Source organism: Erinaceus europaeus, chromosome 4 (assembly GCF_950295315.1).
Source record: "Erinaceus europaeus chromosome 4, mEriEur2.1, whole genome shotgun sequence".
NCBI classification, from domain to species: Eukaryota; Metazoa; Chordata; class Mammalia; order Eulipotyphla; family Erinaceidae; genus Erinaceus; species Erinaceus europaeus.
Genome location: NC_080165.1, coordinates 106653882 through 106679026, shown reverse-complemented (window position 1 = coordinate 106679026; position 25145 = coordinate 106653882). Strand labels below are relative to the sequence as shown.

General features: G+C 38.1%; 1 protein-coding gene across 14 annotated transcripts in view; it reads left to right on the top strand.

Annotated features, from left to right (window-relative positions):
* The window catches only part of AIG1 (androgen induced 1), a 341307-nt gene that overhangs the window by 246918 nt on the left and 69244 nt on the right, over positions 1 to 25145 (top strand). For 10 of the 14 annotated variants that reach the window (XM_060190363.1, XM_060190358.1, XM_060190356.1 and 7 more), the window contains one exon: positions 20143 to 20258. The exons of 3 other annotated variants lie outside the window; for them this stretch is intronic. In XM_060190363.1, the coding sequence (XP_060046346.1) occupies positions 20143 to 20258 (116 nt within the window). Of the gene's footprint in view, positions 1 to 20142; positions 20263 to 25145 lie in introns of those variants that run through there. One more of the 14 variants, XM_060190366.1, reaches the window with a different exon arrangement.

Sequence of the window (25145 nt, the reverse complement as noted above, 5' to 3'; positions counted from 1 at the left end):
GAAAAATAATGAAGCAGATGGCTATAAGGAAAAATAGAACTGGAAGTAATTTGTGTGGTTGTGGTCTAGATAACATATTTCCTTCTTCAGCCATCCCCAATCCAATGTACTTTCTCATAAGAAAATTTTAAGTAATCTATATGGCTGGCATTGTTCCCTAGTGCCATGAATCCATGACTCAAATTAGATGGCCTAGTATATACCTTAATCAGCTGTCTATGGTGTTTAATAACTACAAATTGATAATAAGTTTTAAGAAACAGTTAAGTGTCAACTATGGCCTGTTTAATAGATATTCAGTTACATGTCAAGGAGTCATATTAGGCATATATGACCCTATATATGCTGATTGCTTAAAAGTCCCCAAATTAGTAAATAGTAAGGAATGTCACCATATAATGACTAGTTTCTTGTCTCCTGAAAAACTCAGAGTCCCTGTAAGCACCAATATTAGAGAATTACATGCCTGCAGTATAGTTGTAAATTATCAGGCTCACTTTCTATAGGCATTTCAAGCTATCTGTATTGATGATTATGTGGCCAAGACATGGAACATGCAAGCAGATGTGACTTGAGCAAAGACCGTGTTTAGTGGATGTTGTGATGTGCTACAAGTTTCCCCCTCTTATATTTGTTGTTGTGCAGCTTTCTTTACCAAACCAAATGGATTTTTTTCAGATAGAAAGAGACAGAGGGTGGTCCAGGAGGTGGTGCAGTGGATAAAGCATTGCATTCTCAAGTATGAGGTCCCAAATTCAATCCCCGGCAGCACATGTACCAGAGTGATGTCTGGTCCTTTCTCTCTGCTCCTATCTTTCTCATTAATAAATAAATTCTTTAAAAAAAAAAAAAAAAGAAAGAGACAGAGGAAGTTTGTTTGTTTGTTTGCCTCCAGGGTTATCGCTGGGGCTCAGTGCCTGCACCACGAATCCACTGCTTTACCACTTCTGAAGTGACCTCCCTGCAGGTGGGGAGCCGGGGGCTGGAACCTGGATCTTTACATGCACCATGTTCTACTGCCCAACCCCCAGGAGAGAGGTGTCTTTACTACAGCCCTGTAACTTCCCCCAGCTTATTTGGCACTGGACTGTAATCTGGATCATGCACATGACAAAGCAGGCCCACCATCCAGTTGAGCTGTCTTGCCTGCCCAAGATCCCCTTTGGGGACTGAATAACTTAATTTCCCAGCAGTTAGGAGTGCTACCTTCTTCAGCTGTTTGTTGTTAATATGCTCCAGAAAGCACCATCATCTAAAGAGAGCTATCATGTTAAAAATTATGTTCCCTTCCCTGTGGCTGCCCAAACCCCCTAACTAGTCTATACCAAGTATAAAGAGCTGCTGATGTACATACCCCTGTTTGGGGAACTTCTAAAGGGCCATCCAGCTTCAGAATTCCTGATGGGTCACCTAAGGCTCTTAAGATTACATCACTGGTTCAATTTTTCCCTTTGCTTCATCACATTTCTTTCTTCTCCCCTGGTAGATATTATCCTCAGAAACTCCCTAATTAGCCTTCTGCATGCAGATTTCCATCTCAGAGCCTGCTCCACAGGGAACCTGGCCCACAGAACACTATGAAAATTTGGGTACCTTGGGTCCAAAGGTGATATAAGTTAGCAATATTACTCTGAAGGGGAATGTGATGAAGAAAACACAGAATATCAAGGGTTTTCAAGGATGTGAAATAAGTGGAACGCTATATACTGCTGACAAGAATATGACTTGGGACAATCATTTTGCGAAACTGATAATTACCTACTAAAACTTAAAACCCAGTATTATACTCTATAATTCCCCTCCTCATTATATACTCAAGAAGAATGCAAGCATGCTCACCAAAAGATGAATGCATAATAATTTTTGTAGCAAAAAGTTTGATAACTCAACCAAACTGTAAAGAATCACATTGTTATGAACAATTCTGTTCACAAATGGAGTGTTGTGCATTAATAACTCCAAAACACCATGGACCAAGTTCAGCAATGTAGTACTGAGCAATAAAAGTCAGTCACACAAAGAATTTTGTATACTATACTATTTGTATAAATTTCAAAACAAGTTATTCAGTGATGTTCAGGATCAGAGTAGTGGTCACATTATGGGAGATTGTGACAAGTGGTTTAAGTGAGATAGTCTACAGGACTTATAAAGTGTAGTTCCTTGATCTAAGCGTTGGCTATAAATACAACTTCACTTTATGAACATTTGTGTGGGAATTTCTTATTTTTGTATTTAATTATATACATAATTTTGTATTCAAGAATATATCTTTATATATGTATGTAGGTGTGTATACTTATATTGGACTTACACAGAAAGTATATACAGCAAGAGAAGGAGAGAGAAGGGGTAGATATAAGCACAGGAACATATCAAAATGTAGGTGCCATTTTTTAAGACTTAAACAGGATCCCTATTGTCTATTTCTGCTCACTCTTACAAGTGAGCTTCTGGGGTTCAGGAAGACTTCAATCAATTTAAGTTACATAACCAGGTAATGAGAAACTGCTTCCTTGCCCTACCTTCTCTCCGTCTTCCTACAACAAGCAAAATCAAGACAGTCATTGGAGTTCTCATTTGCCACATCAGTGCAGCCTATGAAATAATCTTTCTGTTTAGCCACTTTTCACTAGCCATCAACATTGCCTTGTATTGAAAGAATGTCATTTCATTTTTCTGTCTGCAATACCAAGAAACAAACCTTGATAGGGGCACAAGCTAAATTTACCAAGAAACAAACCTTGATAGGGGCACAAGCTAAATTACTTCTTTATCCTTGGACTTTCCCCAGGAATTTTTTTGGGAATCATTTGCCTGTGCTGTACTTTAAGACTCCTTACCTTTTGTCAGGGAGTCACTATGGAAAAAAAGAGCTGAGTTATGGCTGCTATGTGCGTATATAATGCTTCTGTAAGAGGGTGACTATAGATTACTAGCTAATAGAGATGAACTTCAATAAAATCAAAATACTCATTTTTCCTTAAATATGCTAGCATGTGTGTGCATTTGTGTATACATGTACTTGTCTGCATTTGTATGTTTACACATAAAAATATGTCTCTGCAAGAGTGTATGCATATATGTCTGTATTAATATAATGCCATTTGTAGGGTGCATGTCTTCCTCTGGAGACTCAGTTACTCAGTTTCCCAGCTTTCTGTCACACTCAGACTAGTCTAAAACCTCTCTGAACTAATGCTAATCAATTTGGAAGCCACCAAGCTCAGGCATGAGGCTGTCAAATATGATGAGTGTTTGCAGATGTGAATGCAGGATGGCAGGAATCCAAGAAAACAGATCAAGCCTTAGTCACTGAAAAAAATGTGTGCTAGTGCATCCCAACTCTAGAACACCATTGCAGCCACAAGAAAGTGTTATGACAGTAAATCAATAACCTCTTGGAGACAATTTGTTTCTGAAATATTCCTGATTAGTTATGCTGGTGCATGCTTGGCAACACTACTTTGCTCTAGCATTAACCTAATGCATTTTGCATAAAGAAAGATTATAACTGGTTCTCATAAGTCAAATTTGACATTTCAAATTGGGCTTTAAAGATTTGGGTTATTATAAAGATTTTATAATGTCCCCATGTCAAACATGATGTCTTTTATTGCTGATAGTAGACATTTGCCAATCAATCTAAATTACATTTATTTTATTATAGGCAATGATAAATTAAATCCTTATGAAATCATTGTATTTGAAGATGCAGTGCAGGAGCTTCTTTTGAACTCTGCTTATACATTGATAGAAATGTATAAAAGTTAGTACTTACGATTTATAAAAGCTAGTACTTATGTGTTGATATTTTCTCACTTCAAAAATTAATGCCTCCCTATTTTTGTGAATATGTGGCTCAGTGGCTTCATCACATGTGAATATAATTTGGGGCAAAGTAGATTCTTCTTGGCAGCAATGAAAAATTGCATTATTTGTCCCTACAAAATGAATAAGTTGTAATTTACTACTTATAGTTTCTTTATTTTGGTAGGACAGAGAGAAATTAAGAATCAAGGGGGAGGAAGAGCATCCGTAGCACTGCTTCACAGGTCATGAAGCTTTCCTCCTTGCAGGTGGGGAGAAGGAGCTCTAGCCCCAGTCTTTGTGCATGGCAATGTGAGAGAGTAACCAGGTGCACCACTGCCCAACACCCTCTTAGTAACTTTTGTATAGGAGCCAGGAACTTGTTTATTTTTTCTTTTAAATGGCAAGCTTTACTTATAAAGCTAATAACTTATAATAACATAAAATAAAGCTAATAAAAACATAGTGATTACTAAAGGGAAAGTCTTAATATTATGAATCTTATATAAAATGTATTGAAACGCTGCTAGCTCTCAGTACTTTGTAAAGAACTGAGTATACAGTAGTCAGTAAGGTTTTTTTATTAAAGAAGTGCTTCCAACACATCATGTTCATCTTTAAGATGAACTTAATTACAGTTTTATGCAGTATATTATTCTACCATTATATATAATTTAGATTTATGTGCCATAATATATGTTGCATTTTATCATATATTAATTATTATGTATTAAGCATAGTTATATAATAGGAATACAAGTTGAAAAGAGAATTATGGGGGCTGGGTGGTGGCGCACCAGGTTGAGTGCACATGTTACAGTGCTCAAGGACCCAGGTTCGAGCCCCCAGTTCCCACCTGCAGGGGGAAAGCTTTGCAAGTGGTAAAGCAGGGCTGCAGGTGTCTCTCTTTCTCTCTCCCTATCTCCCCTACCCTCTCAATTTCTGGCTGTCTCTATCCTATAAAGATAATTTTAAAAAAAGAAAAGAGGATTATTTCTTTTTGGGATAAAACTGGCAATGTGAACTAGCATATTAGTCAGAATAAATTAACTTACTTTCAGGTAGGGAAATTCCCCCCAAAAAAATTACAATGGATCAACCCCAGAAAGATTAATTAATTTCTGCTACAGTCCAGCTTATCATCTAAGGTAACTCCCTTCTAGGTGATAAGTCAGGGGACCCTACTGTTTCCACCTCATAGATTTATCATTTAAATACATGGCTCCCAGGCAATATGGAAGAAGAAATTGTAGTATGTCATTTACCAGAACTAATCACAATGAACCTGCCTTGTTACCAAGGTACAAAAAACATAAAGGGTGATTCTCTGATGAGTAAGAAATGCCAAATATAAGGTCCCAAATTTCAGAGGATCTCTGTGAAAGCAGAGCATGAGAAAAGGTATGAACATGTAGGTCTTATGCTAGAATAGTAATAGTTATCAATTCATAATAGCATGAGATTTGACCTAGAAAACTAAGTTGAAACTAGTAGTGTGAGTCTTTAAAAACAGTGCATTTAGGGAGCCGGGCGGTAGTGCAGCGGGTTAAGTGCATGTGGTGCAAAGCACAAGGACCAGCGTAAGGATCCCAGTTTGAGCCCCTGGCTCTCCACCTGCAGGGGAGTTGCTTCACAGGCGGTCTTTCTCTCCCTCCCCCTCTCTGTCTTCCCCTCCTCTCTCCATTTCTCTCTGTCCTATCCAACAGTGACAACATCAACAATAATAATAATAACTACAAGGGCCTGGGTGGTGGTGCATCTGGTTGAGTGCACATGTAGCAATGTGCAAGGACCCGGGTTCAAGCCCCCAGTCCCCACCTGCAGGGGGAAAGCTTTGTCTCTCTCCCATATCTACCACCCCCTTCCCTCTCAATTTCTGGCTGTCTCTACCCAATAAATAAGGATATTTAAAATTAAAAAAATAATAATAATAACTACTACAGCAATAAAAAGCAACATGAATGAAAATAAATATTTTAAAAAGCAGTGCATTTAAAATATTGTTTAACAAGGCTGTTTTTGTCCCAGAGGTACTTTTTTTTTTCACATATCTCCAAAATAGGGGTCACAGCATCTCACCTATCACCAAACTGAGAGCCCTTTCTACCACAGAGTACTTGGTTACCAATACCCTTTCATCCCTACTTCACCTCTTCTTTTTGAATCCTTGGGTGTGCTGAAGAGACCACAGTTTATTACTGTTTCACCTTGTATCTTTCTTCACTTTGTTTCTTAAGTCCTGTCTTTCTCCTTCTAGTAAAATAAAAGATTTCATCTTTTTTTTTATGGCTTACATTACTCAACATGATACCTTCAAGTTCTGACCAAGATATTACAAAGGAGGTACCCTCATCATTATTAATGGCTGCATAGTATCCTATTGTGTGTATGTACCACAAATTTATTAGTAGGTTGTTCCAAGTTTGAGTTATTACAGATTGTTCTCTTATGAACATAAGTGTGCATAGGTTTTTGTGGCTAAGTATTTCTGTTTTCCCTGGGTGTTTACCCAGGAGAGGGATTTCTGGGTCAGAACCACCAGCAATGTAGGATAGTCCATTCCCTCCATCACCTCTCCAACAGTTGTTATGTTTCTGTCTTTTCTAATATATGAAATTCTCACAGGTATAAAGTACTTTCTCATTGTTGTTTTCTTTTTATAATTTTTATTTATAAAAAGGAAACACTGACAAAAACCATAGGACAAGAAGAGTACAACTCCACATAGTTTCTACCACCAGAACTCCCTGTCTCATCCCCTCCCCTGATAGTTTTCCTGTTCTTTATCCCTCTGGGAGCATGGACCAAGGGACATTATGGGGTGCAGAAGGTGGAAGGTCTGGCTCCTGTAATTGCTTCCCCACTGAACATGGGCATTGAAAAGTCGATCCATACTCCCAGCCTGTCTCCCTTTCCCTGGTGGGGCAGGGCTCTGGGGAAGCAGGGCTCACGACACATTAGTGGAGTTGTCTGCCCAGGGAAGTATGGTTGGCATCATGGTAGCATCTGGAACCTGGTGTTTGAAAGAAGAGTTAACATATAAAGCCAAACAAATTGTTAACTAGTCATGAACCTAAAGGCTGGAATACTGAAGATAAAAAGTTGGGGTCTCCATTTTGTAGATAGTTAGAAGGCCTATTTTAGTTATATTCCAAAGGGCCCATGACTATATTAGTGGTTTTTGTTTGTTTGTTTTGTTTTGTTTTCTGAGCCTGACATCTGACATGGATGTGGAACCAAGTTATTGTCTGGGGAGATGGTGTCATGGCTGGAAAAAGGACCAGAAAGCTGGATCAGGGAAGAGAGTAGCTACCAAATATGGGGAACTTGTATAAATGTTGTTGACTGTAAACCCCATCGATTTGATCTGATTTAATCTGGGGCCCATATTGTGCTTAGGAGCCTAAATGACCTCTGCATCCCTATAAAGAGCTCACATTCTGTGGTCATGAGTAGGAACATTCCAAGCTGCCCCAATTTCAGAACCCATCTTCCTCGGGTGGATGATAGAGTATGTTGTCCAGCCTCCCTTTGGAGGATGGAATATTCTCTACTATTATTGATCCATGTTGAGGACAAGGTCCTATGGGGGCCCACAGAGGGGTCTATTGTGTTATTCCTGATAGAGATGACCAGTAACAATGGAGAGAGGGATTTATTCAAGGTCTAGGCCCATCTTGTCTGTTTGAGAATCTTCACTGTCATATCCCTGATCATCAGTGACTTTGAGGGCAAACGCTAGAAGAAGAAGTGACTTTGAGCATTTTTTAATATATTTGTTTGTCTTTTGGATCTCTTCTTTGGAAAATATTCTGCCTAAACCTTTCCCCCATTTTTCAGTGGGGCTATTTGTATTTTTTTATTTTTCTTTAAATTTTTAAATGATTTATTTATTTACCCTTTGTTGCCCTTGTTTTTTATTATTGTGGTTATTATTGTTGTCATTATTGATGTTATTGTTAGGACAGAGAGAAATGGAAAGAGGAGGTGGAGAGAAAGATAGACACCTGCAGACCTGCTTCACCGCCTGTGAAGCAACTCCCCTGCAGGTGGGGAGCTGGAGGCTTGAACCAGGATCCTTATGTCAGTCCTTGAGCTTCACACCACGTGCACTTAACCTGCTGCACTACCGCCCAACTCCCACTATTTGTATTTTTATTGTTCAGTTTGGTGAGTTCTTTATTCCATTATATAACACAGTCTTATGTTTTCTCCCACTCCTTGAGGAGTCTCTGTTATGATAGTGATTCCTTTAGCCATAAAGAAGCTTTTTTGTAGTCCCATTGGTTTATTTTTGCCTTTGTTACCCTTGCATTTGGATTTGAATTAACAAAAATGTGTCTAAAACTTACATGGAAGAGAATATTCTTCTCTAAGTATATGGTGGTTTCTGGTATAACATATAAATTTTTGATTTATTTGGAATTTATTTTTGTATATGATGAAATGTGGTGATTCAGTTTCATTTTTCTGCATGTTTCAGTCCAATTTTAAAATACTTTTTGTCAGATATACATACGGTTGTTTCTACCTCTTTCTGGTGGCCCATATTAGTATGTATGATTTTTTTTTTAAGTCTATCAGTTGGTTTTTCTGAGTTAAAACTTTGTAGTACAGGTTTGATAGTGATAGGTTCTTTCAGCTATTACTTGTCTGAAAAGATCTTTGTGACTCTATCCAAGCTGAATGAGTCCATTAGGAGAAAATTCTTGGTTGACCTCTCCAGAGCCCTGCCCTACTAGAGAAGGATAGGGACAGTCTGGGAGTATGGATCGACCTGCCAATGCTCATGTTCAGTGGAGAAGCAATTACAGAAGCCAGACCTTCCACCTTCTACACCCCATAATAATCCTGGGTCCATGCTCCTAGAGGGATAAAGAACAGGAAAGCTTTCAAGGGAGGGGGGTAGAATACTGAACTCTGCTGGTGGAAATTGTGTGAAATTATACCCCTCTTATCCTGTGGTCTTGTGAATATTTTTTATTTTGTAAATTAAATTTATAACAGTAATAAATGAAAATTATTGGTTGAAGGCCTAATTCATTTAGAACTCTATGACATCTTGCTATTTCCATTTAGTCTTTATAGTTTCCATTGATATATTTGCATATATTCTTAGGGATTTTCCTCTATATGTGACCCTTTGTTTTTCCCTTGCTGCTTTCAGGATCCTTTTTTTTAAATTTTAATTGGTGATTTAATATTGATTGTAAGATAATAGGGGCATAATGCCATACAGTTCCCACCACCAGAGTTCTGTGTCTCAGCCCTTCCATTGGAAACTTCCCTATTGTTTACCACTCTGGAAGTATGAAGCATAATTCTTTTTGAGGTGGAGAAGGTGGTAGTCCTGACTTCTCTAATTGCTTCTCTCTTGGGCATTGACAGATGTATTCATACCCCAACACCCTTTCTTTCTTTCTGTCCGTCTGTCTGTCTCCTGGGTTATCTCTGTGGCTGGCACTACCAGTCTACTACTCCTGGAAGCTATTTTTTTCCTTTTTTATAATTTTTTTAATTTTTATTTATAAAAAGGAAACCGACAAAACTATAATCCTATAAGGGATACAATTCCACCACTAGAACTCCGTATCCCTAGAACTCCGTATCCCTTCCCCTCCCCTAGTAGCTTTCCTATTCTTTAACCCCCTGGGAGTATGGACCCAGGGTCATTATGAGGTGCAGAAGGTGGAGGTCTGGCTTCTGTAATTGCTTCCCCGCTGAACATGGGCATTGGTAGGTCGATCAATACTCCCAACCTGTCTCTCTTTCCCTGGTGGGGTAGGGCTCTGGGGAAGTGGGGCTCCAGGACATATTAGTGGAGTTATCTGCCCAGGGAAGTATGATTGGCATCTAGCATCTGGAACCTGGTGGCTGAAAAAAGACATAACATATAAAGACAAATAAATTGTTGACTAATCAGGAAACTAAAGGCTAGAATATTGCAGATGAAGATTTGAGGTCTCTGTTTTGAAGATAGATAGTAGGCCTATTTTAGTTACATTCCAAAGGGCCCATGACTATAATAGTATTTTTCTGAGCCTGACATCTGATATGCAGGTGTACCTAAGTTGTTATCTGGGGAGATGATGTCATGGCTGGAAAAAGGGCTAGAAAGCTGGATCTGGGAAGAGAGTAGCTCCCAAATATGGGAAAGGTGTATAAATATTATTGACTGTAAACCCCATCAATTTGATCAGATCTGGGGCCCATATTCAGCTTAGAAGCCGATGAGACCTCTGCATCCCTGTAGATTTGAGTTCACATTCTGTGGTCATAAGTAGGAACGTTCTAAGTTGCCCCAATTTCAGGACCCATCTTCTTCTGTGGTTGATAGAGTACATTATTCAACCTCCCTTCTGAGGATGGAACATTCTCTACTATTGTTGATCCAAGTTGAGGGCAAGGTCCTATGGGGGACCCCCACAAAGGGGTGTATTTTGTTGTTCCTGATGGAAATGACCAGTAACAATGGAGAAGTCTCAGGACTGTGTGGGAGTCTCAGGACTCCCCAACTAGGGCCCCAGATGATGGGGTGGCATGATAGTGACTAAAGAGTCATCATTAAAGTATGCCACTCTCTTGCCCTTATTCAGCTTTTGTAGTGCTTACTTTGTTAAAGTTAGCTTTGGAGTGACTAAGGGAAGTGTAATAGGAAGTAGATGAGGAAGGTCCAAGTAGAAACTATTTCACTAGGTACTTTTTTTAGGTCTTTCTACTTACTTGCTTCATTTATTGACTCACTACAAACTATTGTGTACTTTTGCTTTTTTATTTTTATTTTATTTTATTTATATTGTCTTCAGGGTTATTGCTGGGGCTCAGTGCCTACTCAATGAATCCACTGCTCCTGGCATCCATTTTCCCCATTTTGTTGCCCTTGTTGTTATTATCACTGTTGTTGTTCTTGTTATTGGATAGGACAGAGAGAAATTGAAAGAGGAGGGGGAGATAGAGAAGGAGAGAGAAAAATAAATACCTGCAGACCTGCTTCACTACTAGTGAACCATCCCCACAGTAGGTGGGAAGTCAAGGGCATGAGCCCAGGTATTTATGCAGGTCCTTGCACTTAGTACTATGCACTCAACCAGGAGTGTCACCTTTTCTCCCCTCCCCCAAACTTAAGAGTAAACAAAAGATTAGTAATAGTCCCAAAATGTGGAATCTCAACAATACACTACTAACAACTACTGGGTCAAAGAGGAAATAAAGGAAGAGATCAAAATGTTTTGAGAGTTTGATGAAAATGAAGACATGAACTATCAAAATACTTGGGACACAGCTAAGGCAGTTCTGAGAGGGAAGTTCATAGCCATACAAGCACACATTAGGAAACAATAAAAAGCACAAATAAATGACCTGATTGCCCACCCTTAAAGACCTAGAAGAAGAAGAACTGAGGAACACTAAAGCAACCAGAAGGACAGAAATAACTAAAGTTAGGACAGAAATAAATAACAAAAGTAAATGTTGGTTCTTCGAAAGAGTGAACAAATACAACAAACCTTTAGTCAAACTCATAAAGCAAAAAAGGGAGAAGACTCGAATAAATCAGATTGTAAATGGAAGAGATATCACAACAGACACCGCAGAAATTCAACATACCATGCGAGGTTTCTGTGGACAACTATATGCCAGCAAGCTAGAGAACCTGGAAGAAATTAACAATTTCCTAGATACCTACAAACTTCTAAATTTAAATAAAGAGGAACTAGATAATATGAATAGGCCAATCACAACCAATAAAACTGAAACAGTTATCAAAAACCTTTCCAAGAATAAAAGTCCTGGACCAGATGGTTTTACAAATGAATTCTACAAAACCTTCAAGGAAGAGTTAATACCTCTACTTTTAAAAGTCTTCCAGAAGATTGAAGGCACAGGCACTCCCTGCCAGCTTCTATGAAGCCAACATCACTCTGATACCAAAAGCAGACAGGGACACAACCAAAAAAGAAAACTACAAACCAATATCTCTGATAAGCATAGATGCTAAAATATTGAACATAATTCTAGCCAACTGGAAACAGCAGTATATTAAAAAGATTGTTCATCATGACCAAGTGGGGTTTATCCCAGGGATGCATGGTTAGTTTAATATACATAAATCAATCAATGTGATCCACTACATCAATAAAAGCAAGCCCAAGAACCATAGGGCTATATCAATAGATGCAGAGAAAGCTTTTGACAAAATCCAACATCCCTTTATGATCAAAACACTACAAAAAATTGGAATAGATGGGAAATTCCTGAAGTTAGTGCTATGTATAGCACTGTCTTTTTTTTTTTTTTTTTTTTTTTGCTATATATAGCAAATCTACAGCCAACATCATACTCAGATCAGGTACTAGACAGGGCTAGCCCACTATCACCATTACTATTCAGCATAGTGTTGGAAGTTTTTGCCATAACAATCAAACAGGAACAAGGAATTAAAGGGATACAGATTGGAAGAGAGGAAGTCAAACTCTCCCTATTTGCAGATGACATGATATAATACATAGAAAAACCTAAAGAATCCAGCAAGAAGGTCTTGGAAATCATCAGGCAATATAGTATGGTGTCAACCTACAAAATTAACATACAAAAGTCAGTGGCATTCCTCTATGAAAACACTAAGTTAGAAGAAAATGAAATCCAGAAATCAATTCCTTTTACTATAGCAACAAAAAACAATAAAATATCTAGGAATAAACCTAAGCAAAGAAGTGAATGACTTGTATACTGAAAATTATGAGTCAGTACTCAAGGAAATAGAAAAAGACACAAAGAAGTGGAAAGATATTCCATGTTAATGGTCAGAAGAATTAACATCACCAGTATACAGATTGAATGCTATCCCCCATCAAGATCCCAACTCCATTTTTTATATAAATTTTTAAAAATATTTATTTATTCCCTTTTGTTGCCCTTGTTGTTTTGTTGTTGTTGTTAATGATTTCATCATTGTTAGAACAGAGAGAAATAGAGAGAGGAGGGGAAGACAGAGAGAGGAAGAAAAAGCTGCTTCATCACCTATGAAGCAGCTCTCCTGCAGGTAGGGAGCCAGAGGTTCAAACCAGGATCCTTATGTCAGTCCTTATGCTTCATGCCACAGGCGCTTAACCTGCTGCGCTACCGCCCAACTCCCCCCAAATCCATTTTTTAGGAGAATAGAACAAATGCTACAAATGTTTATCTGGAACCAGAAAAGACCTACAATTGCCAAAACAATCTTAAGAAGAAAGAACAGAAATGGAGGCATCACACTCCCAGATCTCAAATTGTATTATAGGGCCATTGTCATCAAAACTGCTTGGTACTGGAACATGAATAGACACACTGACCAGTGAAATAGTACTGAGAGCCCAAAAGAAAGCCCCCATACCTATAGATATCTAATCTTTGACAAAGGTGCCCAGACTATTAAATAGGGAGAGTCTCTTCAACAAATGGTGTTGGAAACAATGGGTTGAAACATGCAGAAGAAGTAAACTGAACCACTGTATTTTACCAAACACAAGTAAATTACAAGTGGATCAAGAACTTGGATGTTAGACCAGAAACTGTCAGATACTTAGAAGAAAATATTGGCAGAACTCTTCTTGTCATAATTTTTTATTCCTTTTTTTTGCCCTTTTTTATTATTGTTGTAGTTATTGTTTTATTTGTTGGATAGGACAGAGAGAAATGGAGAGAGGAGGAGAAGACAGAGAAGGGGGAGAGAAAGATAGACACCTGCAGACCTGCTTCACCACCTGTGAAGTGACTCCCCTGCAGGTGGGGAGCGGGGGGCTCAAACCGGGATCCTTATTATTATTATGCCTGTCCTTGCGCTTAGCGCCACCTGTACTTAACCCACTGTGCTACCGCCCGACTCCCTTTGGCATAAATTTTAAAGACATCTTCAATGAAATGAATCCAATGACAAAGAAGACTAAGTCAAGTATAAACCTATGGGATTATATCAAATTAAAAAGCTTATGAAAGCAAAAGAAACCAATCACCAAACAAAGAGACCCTTCACAGGATGGGAGATCTTTACATACCATATATCAGACAAGAGTTTAATAACAAAAAAAAAAAAAAAAAGAGATTGCCAAACTCAACAACAGCAAATAGCAATAATGCTGGTCCTGGCAGAATGGATTAGGAGATACATCTTGCTTACTTTCTTTTGTGTAGTTGAGTAGGTAGAGTGATTGAGGGATTTAGGGGGGATGAGAGAGGGTCTTTAGGCCTAAGTAGTAAATAGAAAGACAGAAACAGGCCTATGCCCAGCAGAGAAGCAATTTCAGAAGCCAGAACTTCGACCTTCTGTACTACAAAAAGAATGTTGGTCTATACCCTCAAAGAAGAGCAGTGTCAGGGGAAGATGGCCAGAAGGCTCTGAACTCCAATTCCATCAAGACCCTAAGACCCAGAGAGAGAAGAGGAAAGCATATTCAAGAGCTGGAAGAACATTTCACTAAGGAGTAAGAAATACAAAAGGAGAGCTTCAAAGAAAGTCCTCTAAGAAACTGGAAAAGCATTAAAGAATTTCAGAGTTAGAAATTTCTAAGCAGTTAGAAAGCATAAAAGAAAAACAGTAAACAGAATTGCAGGGAGTGAAAAACACTTTGAGTGCAGTTAAAGCTCAGGTAGAAGGCTTAGAAAGTAGACTCACTCATGCAAAAGAAAGAATATCTTATTTGGAAGATACAATTAGAGCACTCTTTCAATTTAAAAATGAGGGAAAGGAAGGTTTAGAAAGAATGAAGTCACTGTGAAAATTGCAGTATCCATCAAAAGGTTGAATGCAAGAGTGATAGGAAGAGGGCAGAGTGAAAGGAACAGAGACCACATTCAGGGAAATTTTAGCTTAGATGTCCACTCTCACCATTTCTATTCAACATAGTCCACTATTGCAGTCAGGCAAGAAAGAGCTACCAAAGGAATCCAAATTGGAAAGGATGAAGCTAAATTATCATTACTTGCAGATGATACGTGGATATACCTAGAGGAGCCCAGCATTATTGTCACCCTGTGATAATATTTGGAAAAAAATATTATCATATTGGACTCTCAGGCGTGAGGTCCTGAGATCAATCCCTGGCAGAGTGTACCAGAGTGATAGCTGGTTCTTTCTCTCTCTCTCTCTCCTATCTTTCTAATGAATAAATAAATAAAATCTTTAAAAAAAAAGAAAAAAGAAATACAATATGCAATTGGCCAAGATATATACTGGCAAAAAATATTTATCAACTAAATTAGAATTACTGTTCCTGTAACAACCTTATCAGAATCTTCAAACAAGTAAGTGCAATTAAATTTAAGATTAACTTAGACCCTATAGATGTATTTCCTACCTAGCTTAAGGCTAGACCCCACAAACCTAATACCAGGTTGTATACAACAAATGAGACTCAACACTAACAATTGAGACCAGGTCTGGCTCATCAGATAAAGAAAAGACTACAAAAGCTGGAGGACAAGAGACTGGCTCACTTAATGATGATCTTTTTGGCCAACACCAGGCCACCCCATCATCTAGGGCCCTCATCATGCAATTCTTAGATTCCCACATAGATATTTTGGGCCTAGATCTCTAATAGATCCCTCTCTCCACCATCACTGGTCACTTCCACCAAGAACATTATCATAAGCCCTCTTGTGGGTCTCTGCAGGACCTTGCCCTCACAGCAATGGTAGGGACTGCCTCAGTCTCTGAAGGGAGGTTGGGTAATCCTACCCTGCCACTCAATTTGAAAGACTGGTCTTGAAATGAGTGTAGCCTAGAATGGTCCCAGCCGTGACTATGGGCTATAAGCTCAGACTGACAGGAACTATTAGGTTACACAAACTCCTGTGCTAAATGTGAATGTATATGGGTCCTGAGTCAGATAGATGGGGTAAATTATATTTATATACTTTCTTCAAGTTTTAAACCTACTGCCTTAAGCTTTCTAGCCCTATTCTCAAAGTTTATTTTTATCTGGCATTTGTGTTTAGAGAATAAAGACAAATCAGTTCTGTATCTTTTCTGTTTTGTTTTTGGTTGTCAGATGATCTTTATTAAAGTGTTTTACTTTTTTTCTTAATAGTTGTGCATTTCACCCACCACTGTTGATGGCATCTGTGATGTCACAAGATTAGCAGCCATAAACTTGCAGCCCACAGTCTGGAATGTCCCCAGAGTCTATTAGTTTCAGAGCGTTCTCTGACTATAAAGATCCATGCTTCAACTGTCAGACACTGTTGACAGTCTCATCAAAAGTATAATTTTCACTATGCTTGATGATTTTTCGCTTTTCTTTTTATCTCTGAGTGAGTCCTGAAAGGCTTAGATAATAAGGAAAAGGAAAAGAAAAAAAAAAGTACCAAGACTAGTCTGTAGTAGAATCTTTTAGTCACCTGATTCTTTGGGATACCATCACTAATATTTTTAGAAAATCAACTTAGAATTCTAGTCTTGGTGACCATGGAAAACAGGAAGGAAGATGTGTTACCAGTTTCCCTACCCATACTCTTCAAGTATGTAAGTTTTCTCTCATTGTGGCTGAACTTAACCAGCATTGCAGAGGTGACTGGGACCTGATGAATCCAAATGTAAGATGACCAAGAAAGTTACACTTTAACCTCTTCCTAACCAAAACCCTTAAGAGCTATCTAGGCATTTTTAACTACTTTAACATTGAGAGATTCTGACTCTATATCCTCTGATTTTATTATTGTTCAGAATGTTTGTGTCATATGAAAGAATAAAGTTAGCATAGTAGATTTTTGCAGTGAAGATCTCATAGCTTACTTTGAGACCTCAAAAGTAGTTCTGAGAGGAAATGTAAATGATATTTAATCTTGTACTCCTATAGGTTTGTTGAGTTAAGAATTATTTAACCCTAATTTTCTTAGAGATATGGTTTTAATACAGAAAACAGCATGGTATTTAGATATAAAACTGACCTTAAGTCCTACTTCTAGACTTAACAGCTCTGTCATTTGGGGCATTTTCAAGTCCTTTATTTTTTTTAAATTTATTTATACAATTAAAAATATTTACAAGACCATAGGATAAGAAAGGGACAGTTCCACATAATTCCCACCACCAGAGTTGCATATCCCATCCCCTCCCTTAAAAGCTTTCCACTCTTTGTCTCCCTGGGAACATGGACCCAGGTTCATTAGGGGTGCAAAAGGTGGAAGATCTGGCTTCTGTAATTGCTTCTCCACTGAACATGGGCATTGGCAAATTGATCTGTGCCCCTAGCCTGTTTCTGTCTTTCCCTAGAGATGGGCTCTGAAGAAGTGGGGTTCCAGGACACATTGGTGAGGTCATCTGCCCATGAAAGTTAGGTAGCATCTGCAGCTTGGTGGGATAGTCCCTACTATTGTTGATCCACATTGAGGGCAACACCCTATAGGGGCCCATAAAGGGGTCCATTATCTTCTTCCTTGATAGAGATGGCCAGTGATAGTGGAGAGAGGCATCTGATAGAGGTCTAGGCCCATCATGTATGTGTGGGGATCCCAGGATTCCCTGACTAAGGACCCAGGATATGAGGTGGCCTGGTAGTAATCAAAGGAGCTATCATTAAAGTATGTTGGTTTCCTGCCCTTATTCAGCTTTTGTGGTCCTTACTTTGTCTGACATGGTTAGCTGTGGAGTTATTGAGGGAAGTGAAATAGGAAGTATGTGAGGAAAGTATATAGGTCTAAGTAGAAACTATTTGATTAAGTACTTTATGTTGTCTTTTCTAGGTCTTTCTACTTGTTTGCTATACTTTTTGGGTCACTGAAAACTGTTGTGTATTTTTGCTTTAAGATATATTTTCCCCTAACTTATAGATATATGTGCACATGTGTTCTGTCTCTTCATCCCTGGTCCATATCTAGGTGCCGGGACTTTGTTAGGGAGTGTACCACCTGAAATGGAGTTAAGGAGTCCTATGAGCCAAGAACTACCAGAGTACTGGAGCTGAAGGGTTGACATTATAGACCTATCATCTGTGGACACAGTCCAAAGTGAAACATCTTGAGGTGGTACTGGTTGCATTGATTAGGCTGAGATCAGCAGATGCAGTACCAATTGGTATGGGTCCAGAGAAGACTGATGAAAAACGAGCCCCAACACTGAGATTCCAGGACTGGAAGAAATTTCAAAGATACCATTGTTAGATTTTCTGTATCATATAAGACCTCACCATGATTTATAATGTTTAATGCTATTTACTTATATTAGTAGCTAATATAGTGACACAGCCAGTTGCTTCTGGTCTAAGATTATAGATGATTTAATATTTCAAAGAAAAAAGTCATTATTATAAATGTATTAACAATTTAAGCAACTATTAAAATTCAACCTAGTTACTAATTTGAAAACTTAAGTACTTAGATTAAATGAGTATATACTCAGAACTGGAGTCTATGCATCAAAAAGTTAGAGACATTCAACCCATTTTCCCCTCACATATTGATTAAATAGTGATTTATAAGACTATAAACTAATAGTAGTGCATATTAACACCATTCCCACCACCAAAGGTCTATGTCCTTATCCCTACCCTCCTATAATGAAATTTAAAATCTGCCCTCACCCTCTACCCAGAGTTTTTTACTTTGGTGAGATACTCCAAATTCAGTCAAATTCTGTTTTGCATTTCCCTTTCTGTTCTTATTTCTGTTTGTAAGTGGGATTGAAATAAAGTGTTCCCCAGTTCCATGAAGGACAGGCAGGTAGGTCCGCTGTTCCTGCATTTCAGTAAACCTAGGGGATTAGAAATGTAACCCATCAGGTTGAATCTTTTCGCTAACTAAATTGTATGCACTTGTATCTTGGCAGTCAGATTGGGTGTGGAGTGTGGCCAATCCACCTCATCCATTGTCGTACCTGATTGGTACACCTTGTAACCACCATGTAACCAATCAAAATGTATCTTTTCAAAAGCCACCCTGTAACCAATCAATGCAAGCCAGGTGGGGCTTAAAGGGTAAACCGCTTTCTAAATTAGGCAAATAATCTAGTGTGGCAGGAGTCTGCTAGATGATGCTGGTGTAATAAAGTGTCTCCCTGTCCTCCATACAGTTTTGGCCTCAAACTTGTTCTTTGGATCTTCTACACCTGAAGCTATAACACCTCAAGCTGTATAACTCTTGAGCTGTAACACTCAAGAGTAGTAATACGTGGAGCTGTTCCACTGATATTTTTTTCAGTAACAGGATCACCCCATACTCATCTTTGTCTTTCTGACTTAATCTCACTTAACATAATTCCTTCTAGATTCATCCAAAATGGGTCAGAGAAGGTGGGTTCATTATTAATAGCTGAGTGGTATTCCTTCATGAATATATATACCACAACTTTCTTAGCCATTCTTCTGTCGTTGGGTACCTGGGTTGCTTCCATGTTTTGGCTATTATGAATTGTGCTGCTATGAACATAGCTATACAGATATCTTTTTGGATAGGTGTGACTGAGTCCTTAGGCTATATCCCTAGAAGAGGTATTTCTGGGTCATATGAAAGGTCCATTTCTATCCTTGTGTGGGTTCTCCAGACTGCTCTCCACAGGGGTTAGACCAATTGACATTCCCACCAGCAATGCAGGAGGGTTCCTTTGTCTCCACAACCTCTCCAACGTTTGTTGCTTCTGTCATTTTTGATGTATGACATTGGATTTAATCCTCATCTTACTCTATTGATCCAAGTACCTAGAGACTGGATCCAAAAGACATTTGGAAGTATTCCACTAGCTTTTTTAGAATCCACATCCAAATATCTTACCTAAGTTTGTGCACTGTCAGTACAAACTGACACAGCCTTTCTGGAAGTTAATTTGGCATTCATTCCTAACCTGCTGCTAGTACACACTTAATATGGCATTCTGTATCAGTAACTTTAAAATATTCATAACCTCTGAGTATAAAAGAATAACACTCAAAATCTTCTACAAATAATATGCGTGATGATTTAATAAATGAGAAAAATATATTTTACTTTTTAATGTACAAGGACAGGACATTATATGTTGGTAATATGAAGGCAGCATGAGGCACATACAAAAAAGTTAACAGTGATTTTTTTTTTATTTCTCTCCTGTGTTCCAATTTTTTATTACATATTTCCATTATTATCAGAATTTCCTGTTCCAAGCAGACTTTTTTTTCAAAATTCAAATATTTAGAAAAAAATGACCAGTGGAGCAGTTGATCTGGTATAGGCTTTTGTGAACATTCTAGTTCTTCAGTGAGCCATAAACTTTTTTCTGCTGTGTTGCTTTTCCTAGGAATTTACATTTCCATTTTGTATGAAGAATAAAAGGAACTATCTAGGGACAGTAAGAATCTGTGTCACCTGGACTATGTTCTTTTTCAGCATACAACGGTGTTACCCTTTATATTAATCGAGATGAGGACATCCCACCATGAGTATCCTAGCAGGAGCAGTGGACTCACAGCCATATGCACCTTCTCTGTTGGCTATATATTATGGTAAGGATGGTGCCTGCTGGGCATTCATATTGTATTAGATTTTACACTGCTAAATTTGGGCACATATATCATTATGGATATAACCACTTACAGATTCATACTGTGTGTGGTCCAGGAGGTGGCACAATGGCTAGGGCACTGGTCTCTCAAAAATGAGGTCCTGAGTTTGATCCCCGGCAGCACATCTAGCAGAGTGATGTCTGGTTCTTTCTCTCTCTCCTATCTTTCTCATTAATAAATAAATAAATAAAATCTTTAAAAAAAAAAACAGATTCACACTGTGTGCCTCATTTGGTCCAATACCTGGGCTTTATTTCCCTAGATGCTTATACTTTTAGAAAGTATATGCTAAACCTCACACAACAGGAATTTGTTGAACAATACCATGTAAGCAGTAGTTCTGCCAAGGCTACATTTTTCAACTCTTTTTCAAACTAAATGTTTTTCTTGGACACCAGTTTTATTGCTTTTTTTGCTTGGAATTTTTTTCCTTTTGTTGGGGAAGCTGGGAGTTGCTGCAGACATAAATGAGGACAAAAGAATTGACTTCTTAGAGCAGTGACTTTAAAGTTTAGAGGAAACAAGTAGAAATATGCATTTTCCTAAGTCAATTTCAGACCTATTCTTGAATAGCTAATACACATACAATGTAGTTATTTTATCTTTAAAATTCAAAGTAAGTCACACATAAAAATTCTCTGCTTGGTTTCTTGGACATGAATAAGTCCAAAGTATGAAATGTCATAGTTATCTGAGATTGCTTCATATGTAAGTTCTTACAGTGTTTTAACATTTTAAATTATCTTAAGATTGAGAATTTATTATTATTCTTTATAATTCCAAAGCCCTTTCTTATATGTGAGTGCCTATAGAAAAGATCTCTCCCACCAGCATTTCTGCCTCTTGAAACTCTCATTCTGAGTTTTTGGTTGTCATTCTCTCCTTGAAACCCAAATAACTAAAAAAAACATTCTTCCAAACATTCCCAAACTATATCTACTCCTTCTGAAGTCCTAGAGTACTTTGGGAGGTCAGTCTCCAGGGAGTATTTTGCTCTAATCAACCCAGAAATATACAGTAAAAATCAGTACAGTAAAACACATACTGTACACAAGTGATGATATAATATTCTAGATATGAGCAGAAAAGGAATTTCCTTTTAGGAAAATTATACCCAATGGCTGGGGGCATCCAGACTACAAACCCAGAGCAAGCATACAGTAATGTTCATTCAGTTTGCCAGGCCATCTAATAGTCAAAGAACAATGTTCATTCTCAAGGACTAGTATAATTTGTTATTCTAATCATTCCATAGCTTTCTCTTCCTCCCCTGCCTAAAATGTCCAATATTGACTTACTCTGATAGAAAAGTTAGAAGTGAACAGGACTCACTTATAAAATATGACTGTGAATATATATATATGACTGTGAAGTTATGTTTTAAAAAAATTTTTTTGAGGGCTGGACAAGTGAGTGCACATGTAACAATACACAAGGATCCAGGTTCAAGTCCCAGTTCCCACCTGCAGTGTGAAAAGTTCTTTCTCCCTTGCTTCCTCTCTCTTCCACTCCTCCATCTCCCTTTCTCCTCCTCCCTTCTTCTCTCTCTCCCCTCCCCCTTTCCTTTTCTCTCCCTCTCCTTCTCTTACTCCTCCCACTCCCTTTCTTTTCCCTTGTCTCCCCTCCCCTTTTCTCCTCTTCTCTCCCCCTCCCCCTTCTCCCCTGCTCTGATCTTCCCCTCCCCCTCTCTCCCTTCCACCTCTTTCCCCCCCATTCTCCCTCTCCCCCTCCCTCCTCTTTCCTCTCCTCCCACCTTTAATTACTATTTGAAATAAAAGATCCTGTCTCCATCCTTACCACCACTATGTCTCAGGAATTCTTGACCATCATAACACACTGAACAGGATGTTTTTACACCTTGGTCGACACACTTTAGAATTTTTTAATGATATTTCTCCATGAACTTGAGTTTTAACTAGAGTTTCACTACGAAAATTGGTTTTCAAATTTACTCCTAGTTCACTAGAATATAAAAACTGCTTAAAATTTCAACATCAAATTTATGGAGACTTAAAGTGGACTTGTTTTGAAAAAATGCAATCAATATATGACTATGGATTGATTTCTAAAGGGTCATGATATAAAGTATACTCATGTTAAATTCTTTACTATTAACCGTTTCCCTCTTCTGTGGATTTTGAAGTGGATACATTCCAGCTTGCTAAGCAAAGCCTCTACTACTGGACTATTTCCTTGACTCTGCTAGCCAGGCCTTCTTCTTTTCCCCTACTGTTCTTTGACAGAGGAGAGAAAATTGTGAATGTGGTGCTCATTTCATTTCCCCTAATCATTCTTTGAGTTAATGAACTGTGTCTTTTTCCCTACAAAGATAATGTGTCAACAACTCTTGACTCTCATAACATATTCATAACATACTGATCAAAATATCTTTATTCCAAGAACTTTGGGGGTGATGTTTCCACTTTCAGTTGATTCTAGATTTTTCACTGGGAAAACAGTCCTTCAAATGTACTCTAATTGCAATAGATAATACAAAGTACTATAGTTTTCATAATCAATTTGGAAAGAGTATTGTTTTCAAAATGTGCATAATTAGGTTATAACTGGATTTTTCCCCAGTATACAGTTTATTTATTTAAATTTCCTGAAACATTCAAACAAATACTTTTTATAGTAAGATTACATATTTAAAATTAATGGTTCAACTACCTAACTTAAAATGAAATTAAAAAGTAGATATGCTAGAAACTTAGTGTATAAAAATAAAAATAATTTTGAATGAATTAATTTTAATTGGAAACATAAATTTAATAATAAGTTGATTTATTCCATTGAATATTCATTTTATTTTATTAGTGATTTAATAATGATTGACAAGTTTATGGGATAAGAAGGGTACAATTCCATACAATTCCCGTAGCCAGAGTTCTATATCCCATCTCCTCTGTTGGAAGTTTCCCTCATCTTTATCACTCTGGGAGTATGGACCAAAGACCTTTATGGGGTGCAGAAGGTGGGAGGTCTGACATGGCATTGGCAAGTCAATCCATACCCCCAGCCTGTCTCTGTCTTTCCCTAGTGGGGTAGGGCTCTGTGGTTCCAGGCTTTAAACAGATCATGATATAAAATATACATATGTGTAAAAATAATTCCAATATTAAAGTGTCCTTCTCTCATTGGCTTTGAACCTGAGGCCTCCAGTTTGTTAAACACTATTACCCTTAATCACTTGGTGAGTGCTTCTTCTTCTCCCATGATGCCTCTTACAAATGAGAGAAAGCTATGTAGGTGGTGCTCATTTCACTCACCTTGATTATTCTTTGAGATAATAAGTTTGGCCTAATTCCCTATGAAGACAATCTGTCAGCAATTCCTGACTCTCATAATACACTAAGATATTTTCATATCTTGGTTGATAGCCTCCCTACTTTTGAATGATATTTCCACTTTAATTTGATTCTGAACATTTCATGGGAAAACAGCCTTTCAAGTTTACTCTCATTGTAAATTTTGGACACTTTGGACAGGCTTCAAGGGGACCTGATTTCAAAAGATGCACATAATGGGTAGAAATCAGCTTAAAACAGTTGCAGTAGGAAAAGTTCCTCCTCCTCTCCTGTGGGTTTTGAACCAGAAGCTTTCTCGTTTGCCACGTGAAATCTCTACCAGTGAGGCATCAACCAGGATTCGCTAGCTGTGAATTCTTCCCTTAACTTTCTGACACATGCAAGAAGGCTGTGTAGGTGATGCTCATTTTACTCACTTTAACCACCTTTAAAATAAAGAGCTTGGGTTATTTCCCTAGGAAAACAATGTGTCAGGAACTCTTGACACTCATAATAGACTGACTAGTATTTTTTAAATTTTATTGTTGATTTATATTAATTTACAACATTACAAGATAACAGAAGTACAGCTCTGCACTGTTCCCACCACCAGAGTTCTGTATCCCCATTCCCTCCATTATAAGCTACAGCAGTTCTCCTAAAGTTGCAAATCAGGGTTAACTATTATTTCTACAGCTATCTGTCTATATTTGTATATAGTTGCCCATTTTTTCCTGTGGTCCCATTATCTCTTCCTTTGCAAGTCACACTGACTACTGCCTCCAAATGTCCCTTCTTTTTTTCTTCTTCTCTCTCTAGGTCCTGATATAGTTGGAGTTCAGAACCCTCTGTTCATCTATCCCTATCATTTCTCTCCCTCTGGGAGTATGGACCAAAATTCTTTTTGGGGTGCAGAAAGTGGGAGTTCTAATTTCTGTAATTTATTAAGTTTAAGTCTAATCACAGAATGCTACAAAGCACTTTTACTTTAAGTTATATAATTGCCCCCTTGCTTATGGATACATGTACACCTATACCCAGCACCCTAAACCTAGCCTGCATCTGTTACCTGTTACTTTGTTAGATGATGTGCTATTTGAAGTGGAGCTGGGTAGTCCTATGGAAAGATCTCACCAGATTAGAGGAGTTAGGAGGTTGACATCTCAGGCTCAACAGCTCTGGCTACAGCCCCTAGTAAGAATTCAGTAGCAGCACTGGAGTTGGTGTATTGCACTTATGTAAAAGACTCTGGGGAGAAGTGTTGGGGGAGGGTTCAGGTCCTGGAACATTATGGAGGACCTAGTGGAGATTGGATGGAAATGTGGAAAACTGAGAAATGTTATACATATTACTCTACTGTAAACCATTAATCCCCCAATAAAGAAATTTAAAAGAAATAAAGTAGTCACTCATGGCAGAAACAAACAAAAAAGAATTCAGGAGCAGCATACCATGGGGTGGCAGCACTAGTAGCACTGATTAGTTGAGGTCAACAGAGGTAGTATGATGGTAAGGAATCAGAGAGAAGAAACATCAAGAA